The sequence below is a fragment of the Pistacia vera genome, unplaced genomic scaffold (assembly GCF_008641045.1).
Source record: "Pistacia vera cultivar Batoury unplaced genomic scaffold, PisVer_v2 Contig200, whole genome shotgun sequence".
NCBI lineage: Eukaryota > Viridiplantae > Streptophyta > Magnoliopsida > Sapindales > Anacardiaceae > Pistacia > Pistacia vera.
Window position 1 is genome coordinate 1,856,078 of NW_022196003.1, and position 18,226 is coordinate 1,874,303.

Consider the following 18,226-nt stretch of genomic DNA (forward strand, 5'->3'; position numbering starts at 1 on the left):
AATTTCATGAAACTATTACTAAGTTAAAAAGAAAATCAATAAATTAATGAGCATGCAGAAATGTGTGATCTGATTGACTGAAATTGCTGCTTATTGTGAACACGCATGTAGGTTAACTTACCTCAAGAAGCCACTAGAGAAAACCTAAGACATGTCGGCAGCTTTGCGGCTCATGATTTTGTGGCCTCCGGTACACAGTAACATACGGTTAACCCTCAAGAAGTTGAATTTATTTGCAAATATTCAAAATCAAAATCCTTCTTTTTCTTCATCTTAAAATCCCTAAGGGTATGCTTGAGAGTGTTTTTTTTGTTAGTTTTGAGGGGTTTTTAATTAGACTGATTTTAAGGTGTTCTAAAACCATTACTTGTCTGATTTTTTATGCACTGGTTTTGACTGGGTAAAAAACCCTCAGAACCAATGTAGTATATTTTTTGAGGGTTTATAAAATACCTCAAATCGGAGTGTTTTAGTTGGTTTTAAAATTTTATTCCACAAATACCTTGTCCACTATAAAACTATTCAAATTATATCCAAAAAAAATTTTTACATATTATGCGCGTCTCCAACCATATTAAATATAAAATAATTTGAAGCAATCATAAAAAAAAAAAATATTAAAATCTCATTTCTACATGCTTTCTTGGAAAAGTGAAGCTAGAATTTTTCAATCATTCTAGATGTTGCAAAGAATGGCGAAGAATGATAAGGAAACTTTATCACATTTGAAGTTATCAAATACAAATAAGTAGAAAATAAATAAAGAACTCTTACCTTGTAATTGAAAAAACAAAATTTCCAAGTACTGGTTGAAATTGGGGTATTTTTATAGGCATATATGTAAATTTGTGATTTTAAAAAACTGTCAGAACCGCTGAAAAATAAACTCTCAAACACAGGTTGGGTGTTTTGAAAACCACTACTAAAAATCCCTCAAAACCACTATGGTGGTTTACCCTCAAAACTGCTAGGTGGTTTACCCTCGTAACTGCTACCATGAAACTCCCAATCAAACCGTAAAAGGCTAAAACCCAAATCCCTAAAATTCGCTCATTTTTCTGAAGCCAACTGTACCTTGACCTCTCACTTTTTCAATCCATCAATCCCTTTCTCGCATCAGTATAAGGTAAATTCATTGCCAAATGTTTTAATTGATGGAAAATTTGATGTTGCCTTGTGTTATTGTAAAATTTGTGTCGAATTTTTCGTTTGTAGATTGACTATTGCGAGAACCATGGTTTTAAAACTTGGCCAGCTCGACCGGTTGAACCTGTTCGACCGGGAATCAGTGGCTAGACAGGGTTAGTTCATATAAAAAACCGAAATCAGCAATTGACCTGCTTCCACCAGCGATTCGACCGGTTTTTTTGGCGATGACCCACCAGTCTATCCGGTATAAACTAGGTCTACTACAGTAAAATATAAAAATAATAAAATTAAAAGTTAAAAACTTAAAACCCTTTTCTGAGTTTTCTCCCTTCCCTAATTTTATTCGACAATACCTAGCACCGATAGAGAAGAAAAATAAAAAAAACTCATTACCAAACAACGAAATCAGCTTTAGCTTGCACTCTCTCTCTGATGGTGATACTGGTTTACTCTTTCTGGTTTTACTTTGGTCGTAGTGTTGTTGCCTTTTTAATCTGGCTGCTCTGACTAGTTTCATTTGGCCGTGATTCCAAACTTGGAGTGGTAGTTCTCTTTTCTCCAGTTTTTTCTAGTTTATTTTTGTGTGCCAAATTTGGGTCGTTGGAGTTTCGGTCCTTGCAGAAATTGTAAGTTAAATTGAAAAGATGCTTGGCAAAAACATACCTTGTTTGTTTTATAATATTCTCAAAGAGGGATGAATTTTCACTGTGCTTTGTGAGGAGAGAGTTTATGGATGATTCAAATTCTCCGTCTTAAGCTTTCCTCTCTAGTTACTCTCTTCTCTATCCAAGTTGGTATATTGTAGTTTTAATTTAATTTCAGATTTGGATATATTTGTTACAGAGAATTTTTTATTATCACTATTAAAATTAAAATCTGCATTTTGTTTAAATTTTTTTTGTTTTTTGCTGACGTCATGGTCCAACCCGTGACCCGATGGCTTGGCCGGGTCAAACCCCTATCCTCCCCTTCCCCCCCCCCCCCCCCCCCCCCCCCCCCCCCCCTTTCTTTTAAAACCTTGGCCAGAACTTTTGCTGGAAAGCTTTTGTTTTGTATTTTTTTTTTTTTTATAATCTAGCGATGGGTTAGGGACACGTTAAGTACGCTATAAATAATGGATTTACCTAGTTTGAAAGATATAATATACAGAAAGACAAAAAAAAAAACAAAAAACATAGGCTTCGTTTGGTTCAAAATTGGGAATACTACTCTTAGTATTCCCTAAAAAGTTAAACAGTAAAATACCCAAAAACTCTCATTTTTGGGAATACTACTTTCAATATTATTCAATTTTTTTTAAACCCTCTAAATTTGTTAATTTAATTAAATACCCCTAAATATTTTTTTAAAATTACAAAAACACCCCAACAATCCACATTTACCAGATTCCGGCCACCACCGCCGGAAAATGGCCAGAATCTGGTAGGATGGCACACTATCAGCTGAATCTGGCCGGTAGTGCGCCGTTGAGAGCAAATACGGCCAGATCTGGCGGTAGATCTAGCCGGAAAAGGCCATAGTGACGCATGACCGGCAAGATCCAGCCGGTCATGCGCCGATAAGACGACTCCGGCCACCTCCGATGGTGGTGGCCGGCTGGGGGTATTTGAGGGTAGGTTAGGGGTATTTTTGTTAACTTTTAATGTTTTATTATAGGGAGTATTTTGTAAAAAAACAAACATAGGGGGCATTTTATTAATTTATAAATCCTACCTCGTAATACCCGCCCAATTCAACTTTTTTTTTTAACTTTTTCCAAAAAACTTTTCCCAAAACCCCCAAATTTTGAACCAAACGAAGCCATAACACTTCTCGATGCATTACTATGCTAAAATTTTGGTCTTGTAGAGTGCTTGACGTGTGCCTGGCACAAGTAAAGTCAACCCTTTAGAGATTGTTCATAAAGTTTGTAATTTTGAGCTTTTGCTGGACACGCTTTGTTTATAGATGATTTTTCACCAATTCTTCATTGTTATTTAATATAATTCTACCATGCTTAGTGGTCTAAAACATAAGCTCTACTGATTTATTTTTCTAATGTAGAAAAATTCAAGCGCTCGGTATTGTATTTTTATTATCATTTGTCATTGGCATTTTTGTTGGAACTTTGTATTTATAATTGTATTCTGGGTATTATTTTTCTCTTGCAGTTGCATCAAAGATTATTATCTATTAATTTTCATGGCTTAAAGTTATTTTATTATTCATAAATACTGTGGACAAACTAGATTTGTTGCTTATTCGTTTGTTTCTGAAACTTCTGTTTTATTGATTGACTGTAGTTTCTGGATTGGAAAATCACATGAATATATGTGTTCTCTTTTACACTCTCTTAAGACTTTGTAAGTATGTTTTCCTTTTTCCTTTTACTAACTTCATTGTTTCTCATTTCTGTTGCGATACTTAATTTCATAGTTCAAATGCAGAAACAGAATTGTGTCTTGCTGAGGGTGGCTTGGAGTTGGGAGCACCCTTGCTGAATTTATTTGAGAAGCCACTTTCCTGAATGGAATGATTTCGCTCCTTTTTATCTATTTCACTATCTTGGCTAGATAGAAATCACTAGCAAGAGATTTGAATTTTGTTGGTTCTCACTATGTCCACTTGTTTAATAGCAACATGGCTCTGCTCGCTGCACATGTGATCGTATGTTATGTAGGCCCCTGGTACCGGTTTAATAAGATAGTTGTGTAACTTTCTATTGAAGTTTGTTGATGCTTGATTTTAACACCAACTATTCACGTGTGTGAAGTGTTAAGCGGATTTAGAAGTCACACGTGATAGGGAAGTATAAAAAGAGATACTGAACAAGTAACACTTTTTAAAGTGGTTTGGATGCTCTAAGGCGAGTCCTACTTCCACTGTGATTATATTGATGGGTGATTACAATCGGGTCGCACTCAGCTAGCTAGATTACAATAGAGAAAATTAATGTAGGGAGACAGAGAGAGTATATGCTTTGAGCGGTAGATGAGCCCATCCTGTAAAATATAGGAGAGTCCTCTATTTATAGTTGGAGGATTCAAGCTAGTAATCATGATTTTGTGTGCCGGCAGGTGTGGTACAATTCCTAACCCTCTTCCCATTGGTTGTTTGCACGAGAGATATTCTTAAATCGCATAGGGCTTCAACAGGTGGACAATTTCTAACCACTCATAAACCTGGCGTTCACTTGCTTTACTAATGATGGCCTTACCTCTCTCCTCCTTGCGGGACGTGGCTGCATCCAGATGGTAGAAAACCTTCTTGAATTATGATTGGTTTCTGCTGATTTAAGCTTACACCAGCCCTGGCTTTTTTGGGCGTAACAAAGTTCTTTTAAAAATTAGAATATTGATCCATGTAGGATTTTCAAAAGGCATCTATATCCAGTTGCTCATTTTAGTAAAAGTCTAATGCAATCTTAATCATTCTTTTTCCCGAATAAGAGATGCTCCAGTAGATAATCCAATCAGTGATTTCATTTCAACCAGAGCCTCCAACCTCCACACTTTTGGTTGTTATCTTATTATTATAGTGAACAATTTATTATTTATTTATTCTTCCGCTATTTTTTCATTTGTTTCTACACCTACTGTTACATTTACTTCATACTGTTGTTCTTATGTGGCAAACACTTTATATTTATAGTAGCTCCTCCTTAGGTGTGAAAATAAATTTGGCTCTCTTAGGTCTGTGAAATCCTAAACATAACTAACTAAAAGTTATGAACATTACTTTTTCAGGGCAATGGTGGAAAGTAAACTGAAAGTTGGCACTACTCTAATTCTTGACCGTTGTTCTTATTCTGGGGTGGCTTTCTCATCTGCCAAAAGAGTTGATGTCGAATGGTGTAAGGTGATGACATGCTTTTACAAATCAAGTTTTTGTTATTTAATGGGATCTTCTTTTGAAGGCCCCAGAATTTGGGTTGCTAGCTCCAGATTTGGTACTCTACCTTGACATACCACCAGAGGTTAGTTGTTTATATCAACTGTTCTATTTTTAGGATTATCAGAGGCAATATCAAGACTTTTGCCCTGTATTTTACATCCCATCTACATTTGGCTAGGCTCCTTGCTCTGATTTATACATTTCTCATATTTTTGGCCAAAGCTCTTTTTCTCTTTCTGGAATTGTTATGAGGCAGTAAAATTTTCTGTGTGATACCCAGGTTTCCCAACAATATTTCAGTGCTTCACTGTTGGTGACTTTTATTTTTTTTTTTGTATTTAATTCTTCCTGAGAATCCCTAGAACTGAACATCGCTATAGAATTGTCAGAAAGCTGCTGAAAGAGGAGGCTATGGAGGTGAGAGATATGATCACCTCGAGTTTCAAAAGAAAGTAGCCCAATGCTATCAGATCCTCTGTGATTCATCTTCCTCAGAATCAGAGTATGTTTCTATTTTGTGTATATCCTGCAGAGACACCATGGACATTGCTCAAACCGGTGAACTGCATTTTGTTATTGCAGATAATAAACGCCTGTCAAGCCATAGAGGATGTCGAGAAAGAGCTGCAAGATATTGTTCTCGATCATGCCTTGACTTGCCGAGAAGGGAAACCCCCCTCCCTCCTTTGGTCACATTAGTTACATATATACATGTATAAAGTCAATTTATGAGGTCTTGATATTCTACATAAAATTATACCAACGGAAATACATTATGGTTAGTAATTGAATTTAAAGAGTTAGTAATCTTGTGCTTAAAATGTCACCAGATTTCAGATTTCTGCAACGTTCTTCAGTCACTCCACTCATTGAATTTGAGGGTAAGTTCTAAAGGAGGTTGAGTGCAAAGTATTAATGACACCTAAGCCTTCCGAGAAGAGCGGCTTACTTCCCGTGAAGAATGTTAAAGAATGGGCTTATTACAAAAAGAACTCTCGAGTTTTAAATAATTACAGGTGGATGTTATGTTCTGGGTGTTAAAAAAAAGTCACCCTTAGTCAAAGAGCACCACCCTTCAGGTTGGAGATGATAATCATTGTTTTAAAACCCGACCCGGTTGTTTGAACCTGTTCAATCAGAACTCTTAGCCTTCATCGGGTCGGGTTGCAAATTTTCCTATTCATTTAAACCCTAGAAATTAGGATTATTTATGTGAACAATTAAAGACGAAATGTTAGGGTTTTTTAAGAGAAACTACCAGTGAGTGCAATGGCGACAATGAAGTCGATTTTCAATGAGTAAATTGATCGGATATCGCAAAACAATGTTGTCAAAAAACTCCCACTATCGTCAGCGATTGGGAAGGCAAACGAGAGAGGGGTAAGATGGGTTTTGGTCAGAAGGTTGAAGGGGAGTGTTTTCATGGTGATAGGGAGTGTTGTTGTCACCGGAAACAAACCTTATTTGCTGACGCTGACAGTGGTGTTTGGGGTATTTTTGCAAAATTTCAAATCTATAGGGACTTACAGAATTTTTAGATGTATTTTTGTTAGGTTTCAAATATTTGGACACTAGCTTGACCTGCCAATCAAACAGTTAAACCGGTGAACTCGGGCCTTAGCCACTTTGTCGGGTTTCACTCTAGGGTGGGTTTTAAAACATTCATGTCATTTTATCTTCGCTAACAGAATTGTATGAATGTGACTTTGTTATTGTTGCTTTTTTTGTATGTTTAGAGATTGAAATTAATTTAACTTGTAAGACCCTTTGTGTTGTAGCAATGTGTATTCTGGTTGACATCGTCTTAATTTTCCTAGTAAGATTATATGATGAAACCACTCTTTTATTCTTATGATGAATTAGACTTAACATGAGGATCTTTAGAAATTGAAATTGATAGACTTGGAAGATTCTCTATGTTCTAGCAACATACATAAACCAATAGTGAAGGGTATTTTGGTAACTTTAGTCTCTAAACATCTTCGTTATCAAGTACAATTCATACTTGTATGAAATTGGAGACAACAAAGTCTTTTTATACAATTTCTTTCCATAAAATTCTGATAACATCAATCTTAAAATGTGTTTTTTTGACCAATTTAAAATCCTATAGGGTTGTTTTTTATTTATATATTCAAACTTAACATCTACTATAGTGTTTCAAAACTGAAGGGTGGTATAAAATTTCCCCGTTAAAGAACAGTCAAAGCTAAATTAATTAATTAATCAGTTACTAAATTCTAATATTTTACCGACACAACTACCGTACCCTAATAATCAGTTGTTTGTAATATATACACCCAAATTTCAACTAATCTTTCGAGAGTATAGAATTATTGGTAGGGAAAGAACTTCATTGGTTATTTGTACTTTCATCCTTAAGCTTTTTTTTTTTTTTTTTTTTTTAATATGATTGAGGGTGTCCGAGGTAGCTTGTGTGCACCTCAAGTCAACTAATCCCTTATAACCCTAAAATTATTGGTCGAGTAAGAACACTATTGGCCACTCAAATTAGCAATCGTGGGGATTTAAACTAGGGAGACCGTGTTAGATTCTCCTTTAATTAGCAATCGTGAGGACTCGAACTTGAGAAACCATGTTAGGTCATTCTTTACACTGTTACCATCAAGTCACCTAACGGTGGTTATAAAGTATATTTTATTTACCTTCAATATTATGAGATATAAAAATTTAATCCAGTAAAGTAAAACTTTTAAATAAAAGACTATAATACATTTGTTATCTTATTTACATATTATTAGAAATTGTAAAATATATATGTTTAAAAAGTAAGATATTTTATATTTTTTATGTTGTTCATTTTGGTTTTTGCTTTGATAAACTTTTGTATTTACAATTGTGATATTTTTAATAACACGTGAATAAGACAATATGAGTATTATATTATAATCTTTTTAATCGATTAAACTATTTATATTTCATAGTACCAGAGAGGTAAGTGCAATATACTTCAACCTTGAAGATGAAAGTGTAAATAATATAATGGTTTATTAATCGCCTTCCCTGAAATTTCTCAAACTACCTCAAATTTATCCAATCACCCATCTGCCCCAACAATTAGAAGTCATCATAATTAAGCAAAGTCTTGGTCAGCGATTCTTATAGGGGATATCTTGATAAATTTATAACTATAAGGGGTACTTTGAAATTACACCTCCCTCAACGAACGAACGGACAAAGTGTGGGTATAGTTAATTCTTTCAAATCACACGCCCCTGATTGTAATTAAAACAAAAAACAAGGGAGCTAATTAATATTTTCCCTCAACTCAGTCTAAACCTATTCTATTACAAATCGTCTTCTTCTCTCTTCTTCTCCTCTCGGTTCCCAAACCCTAAACTCACAACACGCAACGCAGTTAACCTTAACTAAACCTCCGTGACTGATCCGAGACCTCTACATTTAACGGAAACTTCTCTTCATTGCTTCTATCAATCGATTTTGAGCAGAAAATTTGATTTTATTCGACTTTTAAAGCTTATTTTTTGAGTTTTTTTATGGAAGGTTTTGAGGTTTATGATTGAATCTAAGGTTTGCCTATGTATCCAAAACGATCTGGCCAAGGCGATGGGTCTGTTTCCGGACCGTTACGCACCAGTGATAGACTTAGAAGGAGGCCGAAGATTTTGGGGCGGACTTACCTGTATTATAATCCAAAGAACTTTCGCGGCCGGAAAAGCAAGACTAAGGCCAGAACGGCGGCGTCTCAGATTGCGAGAATGTTCGGCACTGGGAAGCGCCCCGTGCGAAGCTCGAATGCGAAGGTGAGTTGATTGAGAGTTTTGAGTTTGGATTTTTGAGTAATGTTTGAGGTTTCGTGTCGAAGTACTTTGTGATTGGTGTAGTTCAAAATGTTGAGTAAAACGAGATTGATTGCTTTATATAATGTGTCTGAGATTTGGAGAATTTGAGGCAATGATTTGATTGACAACATTTATGATAACTAGGAGACTGTTAATCTTCCCTTTATGACACAGCTGCGGGTTTATGTATTACGTATGATTGTGTTCTGTGTAAAACTAAAACTAGATGAATTGATTTTTAATGGAGTAAAAGATTGATTTACGGCTATTCGTTATTTATTTTAAGTTACCTCGAAAACCTTTGACATTCCCTACTCTGCATGGTAGCTAGTACCTCTGTATTTGACTGCAATAAATGGATGTTACCTTTCACTCTTCTCTTAAGTGGGTTGCGGTTAGACATTTTTGCTTTTGGGGATTTTTTTGATTTGTTGGCTAGTATGAGTATGATTGACTGGGATTATGCATGCTTCCGATACCTAAGTGTTTTGTCAAACGATTATTTATGGCAAAGAAGACTGCTGCATGAAACAAATTTCTGTTTTCCTAATGGGAAGAACATTCTCTTTTGTCTACACCTCGTGACAATATCATCCTTTAGAAGGTGTTTTTCTTTTTTTTCTTTTAGGTTTTATTTTTCAGTGCTCTTTGTTTACCGTTGCTGTTTGTTGATATCATCTAGAATTATCATTTACATTTTGTTTCCTGTCATTCTTCATTTATTTCTTTATGTTCTTAATGCGGTGGGGATCAATTATTTTGGATGCTTATGATAATGTGTCGGATTATTGATGCTTATGATAATGTGTCGGATTATTCATGCTTATGATAATGTGTGTTTAGCCAACGGTTATTTGTGGCAAAACAGAGTCCTGCATGAATCAAAATTCTGTTTTCTCAATGTTCTTCCACTCTTATGTCTACACTTTTTGACAATAGCTCCCCTTACTAAGTGAAGGTGTTTTTCTCTTTTTCTTCTTTTATTTTCTTATAGGTTTTATCTTTCAGTGCTCTGTGTTTTCTATTGCTGATTGTTGATATCATCTACATTTTTGTTTCTTGTCATTCTTCATCTATTTCTTTATGTGCATAATGTGGTATGGATCAACTATTTTGCATCTTTGCAAACTTCTCGAATACATTCCATTTCTATTGAAGCTTAATAGTTATAGTTATAGTTATTATTATTATTATTGTTTTGCCATTTTCTCTGTGATGAATGGCCTGCAGTTTAGTTCTTGTATGATTTAATCACTCTTCTATTTGCAGCCAGTCCCACCCAATGTCCGCCGTTCTACTAGAAAGAGGAGGATTTCTGTGAATCTGGAAGATTACACTGACAGTTCTGGATCAGAAGATGAAGACCTAATGGTAGGCTTTATACTTCATAAGGATTCATTTTTTTGGGTCTGTTGTTAGCTTCCTTTTGATGGTTTGAAATAAGAAAGATATTTTTTGGTACAATTAAAATGATTTGGTTCTTTCTAAAACTTTTATCTAGGATTGAAAGCTTTGAGTGGTTTTGTTTCAGAGGACCCAATATCGACCTTTAAGAAATCGGATTCGGATAGCCAATAATGTGAGTCAAGATGAGTTATCGTCTCCCAAGCATAAGAAAATTGTGGAGGCTAAACCAACTCCCCGGCGTGAGGGATTGAGGCCTCGTCGTTCCAGAATAGTCACTAGACAATTGAATTTAGAATCTGGGGATGAGCAAGATACTTCGGAAGAGAAGGTTGGCCAAGATGAAACTGAGAATGGGAATGAATCTGATGACAATGATCCAGATCATGGTCAGAATGAGGGTGAGGCAGATGGTGAGGATGAGGGGGATGGAGAGGGGGAGGGGGAAGATGAGGAAGAAGAAGATGGTGATGATGAAGAAGGTGAAGAAGAACAAGAAGGAAGGAGGCGATATGATCTCAGGAACCGTGCAGAAGTCCGTAGGCTCTCAATGGAAGAAGGCAAGCAAAGACCAAGATCTCCTCGAAGAGTATTGCATCAGGGAATAGGGACCAAGGTTGGTAGAGATGTAAGGAAAGGGGGATCACGAGTTCATAAGCGTCACCGTCTAGCAAGAGCTGAAGATTCTGATGATTCTCTTCTAGTTGATGAGCTCGACCAAGGTCCTGCTATTCCCTGGGGGCGAGGTGGGAGCAGATCTGGACCACCTTGGCTCTTTGGAGGGCTAGAGATGCATGGGACAACGGCATGGGGATTAAACATCGCAGCATCTGGTTGGGGACATCAGGGTGATGCTTTAACTACCTTGACTTCGGGGATTCAAACTGCTGGGCCAAGCTCTAAGGGTGGGGCAGATATTCAACCTTTACAGGTTGATGAAAGTGTAAGTTTTGACGACATTGGAGGACTGTCAGAATATATTGATGCTTTGAAAGAAATGGTCTTTTTTCCCTTACTGTATCCAGATTTCTTTGCAAGTTATCACATCACTCCACCAAGGGGTGTCTTGTTATGTGGTCCTCCTGGCACCGGGAAAACATTGATTGCCAGAGCTTTAGCTTGTGCTGCTTCAAAGGCTGGTCAGAAGGTCAGCTTTTACATGCGTAAGGGTGCTGATGTGCTTAGCAAATGGGTTGGTGAGGCTGAAAGACAACTGAAATTACTTTTTGAGGAGGCGCAAAGGAACCAGCCTTCCATCATATTCTTTGATGAAATAGATGGACTAGCTCCTGTAAGGTCTAGCAAACAAGAGCAGATTCACAATTCTATTGTGTCCACATTACTTGCCTTGATGGATGGTCTTGATTCTCGTGGACAAGTAGTTTTGATTGGAGCAACCAACAGGGTTGATGCCATTGATGGAGCTTTGCGCCGCCCTGGTAGATTTGATCGTGAATTCAACTTTCCTTTGCCTGGTTGTGAAGCACGTGCTGAGATATTAGACATTCACACTCGAAAATGGAAACAACCTCCTACAAGGGAACTAAAATTGGAACTTGCAGCCAGTTGTGTAGGATATTGTGGTGCTGATTTAAAAGCACTGTGCACTGAAGCTGCCATTCGTGCTTTTCGTGAAAAATACCCTCAAGTTTACACTAGTGATGATAAGTTCTTGATTGATGTTGATGCAGTCAAGGTTGAGAAGTATCACTTTATGGATGCCATGTCGACAATAACTCCTGCTGCTCACAGAGGCTCCATTGTGCACTCTAGGCCGTTGTCTCTAGTTGTTGCACCATGTATGCAAAGACATCTCCAGAAAGCCATGAATTATATATCTGATATATTTCCTCCCCTTGCTGGGTCATCAGAGCTGACCAAACTTTGTATGCTTTCCCATGGGTCAGCGATTCCTCTTGTATATAGACCTCGGCTTTTATTGTGTGGTAGTGAAGGTGCTGGCGTGGTAATCATCTTTGAACTTTTATTTTGACTAATAAGTCAGTTTTGGACTCTCAAACTAAATATACTTACTGATTTAGTTTAACAGGATCATCTTGGGCCTGCAATTTTACATGAGCTAGAGAAATTTCCTGTTCATTCTCTTGGTCTTCATGCACTTCTTTCAGATCCTAGTGCCAAGACATCTGAGGAGGCATTGGTACATATATTTGGTGAAGCAAGAAGAAATACACCATCAATACTTTACATCCCACAGTTCCACCTTTGGTGGGAGAATGTGAGTGAGAATTATTATTTTTTATATTATCATATCTGATCCTAATTAGGTGATTCTGCATACTTAAAGTTTATAATTTTGTTCTAACATTATATTTTCCTAGAGTTAATAGTCTCTTCTCTTATGTTTGTATTATCTGAGTACCATCATTTGGTATTTGCAGGCACATGAACAGCTCAGGGCTGTTCTGTTGACACTCTTAGAAGAACTGCCATCAGATTTGCCTATATTATTAATTGGAACATCCTCAGTCCCACTTTCTGAAATTGAAGACGATCCTTCTTCAGTCTTTCCTAACCGCTCTGTGTATGTCTTACTCTAAAAGCTTCCATTTATTGCAAATCTAGCACTATGCAGTTTATAGTATTTATTTTAAATGCTGGCATTAGTTCTAAAGTCTCGGTCAGTTGGCTCTGTTGTAGAAAACTTAAGCCTTTCATCTTGGGTAAAAAGAACACTTTTTGTCTATATATTTATATGTGTGTTTGTAATTTTTTTTTATCTCTTAATATAATATTTTCTGTTTCCAATAAAAAAATAGTACATCTTTATAATTGTTTGACCACTTAATAACTTCATGGTTAATTTTTTGTCATTCCACCTCTGGATAAAATACTGGGTGAATGTTACATACGCAATATCTCAAACCAATCTTTTTGTATGGTTTTGACCACTTTATCAGTGGAAAAGCTCTTAATTCCCAGGAATAGAAATTGATGGTCATGAAAAGAAGAGTCTATAAACTCTTAATATTAATCTTTATGCTTTGTTTGGTCACTTTTGTTTAACAATTCATTTTGCTTTGATCACTTTGGTTTTACTTAGATGACTACCTAAGCTTATTGCTATAATCATATAATTTTTTACCATTTTCAGCTATCAAGTTGAAAAGCCATCAACTGAAGACCGATCTTTGTTCTTTGACCATTTAATTGAAGCTGCTTTATCAGTCTTGTTGGAGGGCAAGACCAAAAAGCCTCGGGAATCAGTGTCCCCTCCTGAACTTCCCAAGGTACCAAAAGTAGAAAGTGGTCCAAAGGCATCGGAGTTAAAAGCTAAAGTAGAGGCTGAGCAGCATGCCCTTCGCCGATTAAGGATGTGCCTTAGAGATATTTGTAACCGGTAAATTGATCCTTAGCCTTAGCCCTTTGTTTTTACTTCATTATTATTATTATTTTCTATTTTTTATGTGTTTGAACTTCCAATATAGTTATCTTAATGCTTGCATCAGCTTGTCAAGTCTTTCTAAGAATTCAAGCTCTGTAGTGCTGATGCTTGGTTTGCCAAGCAATCTTAATTCAGCCCAGAGCTAAAGCTTGCTAAGCCCTTAGTCGGCTATCATAAATGCAAGGAAACTTATGCATATACTTGTGTGCTTGTGTTTCTTGGTCTTACGTCAATGCGTTGACATGTCAAGACAACTTACATGGGTGGAAAATTTGGACACATGCGTAATGGGCAGTACTATTTTCCTTTGATTACTCTTGCCTTCCCTTCTGCCTTAAAGGGAAAAAAAAAGGAACTTGTTTAACTTGTTGGGCCCTGCATTGCATCTGTGCATTCATTCTAGTTTGTTAGCTCTCCTCCACTCTCTGGCTTGCGGTTGTTACTCCAGTCTGTCTTTCAGTGTACTGGCTGGCCCTCTCCTCGAAATGGGGGGAACTGCACTTTGATTGAGTCTTTACATAGTGGATGGATGGATTGGACAACTCTTTCTGCAAATCGTAATATAATTTTTATTGACAGGCATAATCTAGCAAAGTGGTTATGTTTCAGCAGGTTATGTATTGAGTTGATGGTCTTAGCTCAGGCTAGGTTAGATGGATGCACACGACATGTTATGAGAACTTGTAGAAGTTTTAAGGTTGATATTTATTTGTTTGGGTGGCTAACAATCCTTTCCTCATGTTCTTATCAAGTTAATTTGAATTGAGGTTAAGTTTTGCTTTAAGATGATGTGAACTCAGAACAAGTTTAATGAAGGCTATAGATGACTTCTTAGATTGTTTACACAAAGGACATTTGCCTTGGTAATTTCATAATTTATTAGACGTCTTGTATCCTCTATATTTATGGCTTGCAATCATCTTGCAGGATTTTATATGATAAACGATTTAGTGCCTTCCATTATCCGGTCACAGACGAGGATGCTCCAAACTATCGTTCAATAATCCAAAACCCTATGGATATGGCCACTCTGCTTCAGCATGTTGATACTGGGCAGTATATTACTTGTTCATTATTCCTGCAAGATGTGGATCTTATTGTGTCTAATGCAAAGGTGTGTTTGTGACCATCATGCAACTAATTAGATTTTTTTTTTCATTGAGCCAGCTTTTTTCAATCAAACTTTGGGTTATTACTGACCAGGAAAAATGTGAGCATAAATGTTGTAGCTCAATAGAGCAGTGCATATGATTTTTAATATCAGAGGATGACCACTTTGTTAAAAATATTCTGTTTCTAAATTAATTTTTTTAATCATAGTTAGTAAGGTTGTTATCTTCAATGGCTTACAGGAAAGTTTTGTAGACAAGTAAAATTCAAAGAAATGATCAAACTTTTTGTAAAAGTTAAGAGGAAAAGTGTCAAAGGTTTATCTGTGCATGATTAGAAGGCTTTTGGAAGTTGCTTCAGGATTTGATTGAAAACTTTAACTGAGAAATAGTTGCATTATGCTTGTATTTTTTCGTTTTAATCAGCTTCATGCAAAACTAATATAATTTCTGTCTTTAATCCAGGTTTATAATGGAAATGATTACAATGGTGCTCGGATTGTTAGTAGAGCTTATGAGCTACGCGATGCAGTATGTTCCTTAGTCCTTTGGTTTTGAAAGTTCTCTCTTGGTTTTGGGTGCTTCAATAAATTTCCCGTATTTTTCATTTTCTCGCTCAGGTACATGGAATGCTATCACAGATGGATCCTGCACTAGTCACCTACTGTGACAAGATTGCTGCTCAAGGAGGTCCAACAAATCTGCCAGATGATTTGGGAGGATCTATTTTTCCGACTACTCCTGTTGTGCAGCTGGGAACTGTTACTAGAGCAAGTGCACGGCTTCGTAATGTCCAGCCTGAGGTTAATTTGGATCAAAGCTATGAGGCTCTTAAAAGGCCAAAAAAGAATGCTGATGCTGCCCATGCAGGTATTGCGACTCTTGTAAATATATGTATGCTTTGATAAATGTCCGCGCATGACACTTCTGTGCACACTGATATATGTAGAATGAATTCTTGATGTCTCTCGTCTTTGTATTCTGTTGAAAACCAGCTCCAATGGCAGAAGACAGATCAAGGCAGCAAGATTCATTACAAACAAAGTCACCTCAGGAAGTTGAGGCAAATGATGCAGATCCTGAAAGGCCAGAAATCTTATCTGCTGATTGCAATCGAAATGATACTTCTGCAGAAGTCTCTGGTATTACAGATGTGAGTGGATCCCAAGACGTTGTGATGTCGGATAGTGAGATCATATCCCAAGTAGATTCTGTCAAGCGGCTTCTTGTGGAGCGTACTGAAAATTTCGGCATTCCACAGCTTGAAAGGCTTTACACACGTATAGTGAAAGGTATTTTTGAAACAAAGGAAAAAGGAGTCGAAGACGATCCGAAGCCTTCAATTTTGAGGTATTTAACAAAATTTGCTGAGGATAAGGCAAATTTCTGAATCCATGCCTTTTTACTCCAAAAAAAAAAGAAAAAAGAAAAAAAAGAAATCTTCTAGTTAGTTGATGTAAAGTCGGAATTTTCTTTCCAATGCAAATTAGTGAGTGAAAGCAAATTCTCTTTCTTCTTTTTATCTATGGTTTCACTCGTGTCTTGTATAAATGGTAGGGTTCTAAATTAGGTTGAGTCGATCTTGCGAAGTTAGAAGATTAAATCAGATTGAGACCGAGTCAGTATGAAACTCGACTTACGGGGGAGAGCTGAGATGTCATTCTCAGCCTTCGTCGTCTAGCGTCCATGAGAGCATAGAAGGAAAAAAAAAAAAAAGTGATGCTATTCGACCCCGTCGATTGATTAACTTGCACTTTTTCCTTTACCTAAAAATTTCTTTTTGGTATTTTTTTTCCCCTCTCCTGTACATTCTCGGAGATTAAGAGATAGTAAATAGTGTAGAGTTTTCATGTTCTTAAGGATCCAATTAATAATATAATGGATGCTAGACAATTATGTCCAAATGGGTCTCTTTTCAAGTTGTTGCCGCTTTATAGTTAAATATTCAATGGAATTATACTTAGATAATAGTGGTGGGGTTATGTGGCATCACTAATAGTACATTATTTACAAATTAGAAGGCAATAAAAACTAAAAAGAGAATAAACCACTGGTGGTAATACATAAAACTCCATTAATGGTTACTCAAGGGAGAAGATAAGTTGAACAAATAAGGGTCTGTTTGGTAAATTTACCTGATACATGGGGTTCGGGGTAATATGTCTTTAATTAAAGGGGTCCTCTGTAGTTTTTAAGGGGTTACCTGGAAATTTTTAAAATCTGATATAAAATACCTAAGTTTGGACTGGGCCTATCAAAAGGCCAGGCATAAATTACGCCCGTGCAAGGTTTCTTTACAACCCTACATTAAATGGGTGCCCTTCATTAAAATACTTACGTGAGAAGCGACTTTTAGCCTCCATTGTTTTCCTTTTTACCTTCATCTTAAATTTTAAGGCGAGTTTATAATTGTAATAAAAGATTTTAATCTTTTTCCTTCAAAGTTTTATATTTACAGTTCTCAAAAATTAAAAGTAAATTAAATCAAGGGTTACTATCATTCCATGGAGACTAAATATAGAAATTCAACAAAAGATTAATTTTTCTTATCAGAAGAAGGACACAACGGACATTTAAAGAAAAAGTATGGATGAAGAAGAATAATTTTTATTTATTACAATTATATTTTCATTTAAAATTGAAGATGGGGCTACAGAGGAAAATAATGGGGCTAAAAATCAGTCCCATACTTGGATAATTAAATTATAGAATATCTAGACATATATGAAATGGAATAAAGATGGACCAAAACTAGGGACCCCGCTTCGAGATCGTCATCGACTGGATTAAGAGTTTCAACTGATGGGGCTGGAACGAGTTCTTTAACTTGGTAATAAACTTAGTTAATCGGCTCTGACGCTCTGCGCAGCAACTTTCCTCGTATATTAAGGCATTGGGTATTATATAGAATATTATAATTTAATTATTAAATTAAATCATTAGATGCCAAAGATAATTGTTCAATGTGAATAGTGATAAAGAAAAGTCAATTTTAGTGGAAGGACAAAAGAAAAACAAAAACAAGAAAAGAAAAGTGATTGAAGACAATAAAGCATTCCCTTCATAATGTTGTTCATTGATTGTAGTGGCACCAACAAGAAAATGGAAGTATATATATAAACAATTATTATTTCCTACTGCTTTATTATAAGATATGGTTTTAAATTTTAAATGCTTTTTAAATTGCTTTTATTTGTTTGATTGAATATCAAAAATAAAACAATGATTATTGCTTTCCCAGAAAACAAAAATTTCTTCTTTGAATTGATGGATCAAAAGGAAAGTTAAATAAATTATGAGGGAAGGTGTTTATTATTATTATTTTTAATTTAATTAAAGAGCTTTTGTAAGAATATAATTATTTATTTCTATGGGCCTTTTTGCCTATTATTTACAATAGTTAGAATGGAAAAGATTAATAAAATTTTATATGATTTTTGCATGGAAGGATTCACGTGCTA

At 36.0% G+C, this 18,226-nt stretch overlaps 2 protein-coding genes across 2 annotated transcripts; both read left to right on the forward strand.

Moving 5' to 3' along the window:
- The first annotated feature begins 4,335 nt into the window (after positions 1–4,335).
- LOC116128511 (thymidylate kinase-like) lies at positions 4,336–5,721 on the forward strand. The gene is made up of 5 exons (XM_031414219.1): positions 4,336–4,382; positions 4,875–4,986; positions 5,045–5,104; positions 5,412–5,528; positions 5,605–5,721. The coding sequence occupies exons 1-5, from the start codon at positions 4,336–4,338 to the stop codon at positions 5,719–5,721; spliced, it is 453 nt and encodes a 150-aa protein (XP_031270079.1).
- Positions 5,722–8,348: 2,627 nt separating this feature from the next.
- LOC116128551 (ATPase family AAA domain-containing protein At1g05910) lies at positions 8,349–16,204 on the forward strand. Its single transcript, XM_031414275.1, has 10 exons — positions 8,349–8,807; positions 10,116–10,217; positions 10,378–12,216; positions 12,301–12,489; positions 12,653–12,795; positions 13,366–13,611; positions 14,584–14,770; positions 15,231–15,296; positions 15,386–15,635; positions 15,773–16,204. Exons 1-10 carry the CDS (start codon positions 8,583–8,585, stop codon positions 16,153–16,155), a joined length of 3,630 nt encoding a protein of 1,209 aa, XP_031270135.1. The 5' UTR covers positions 8,349–8,582; the 3' UTR covers positions 16,156–16,204.
- Positions 16,205–18,226: the final 2,022 nt, after the last annotated feature.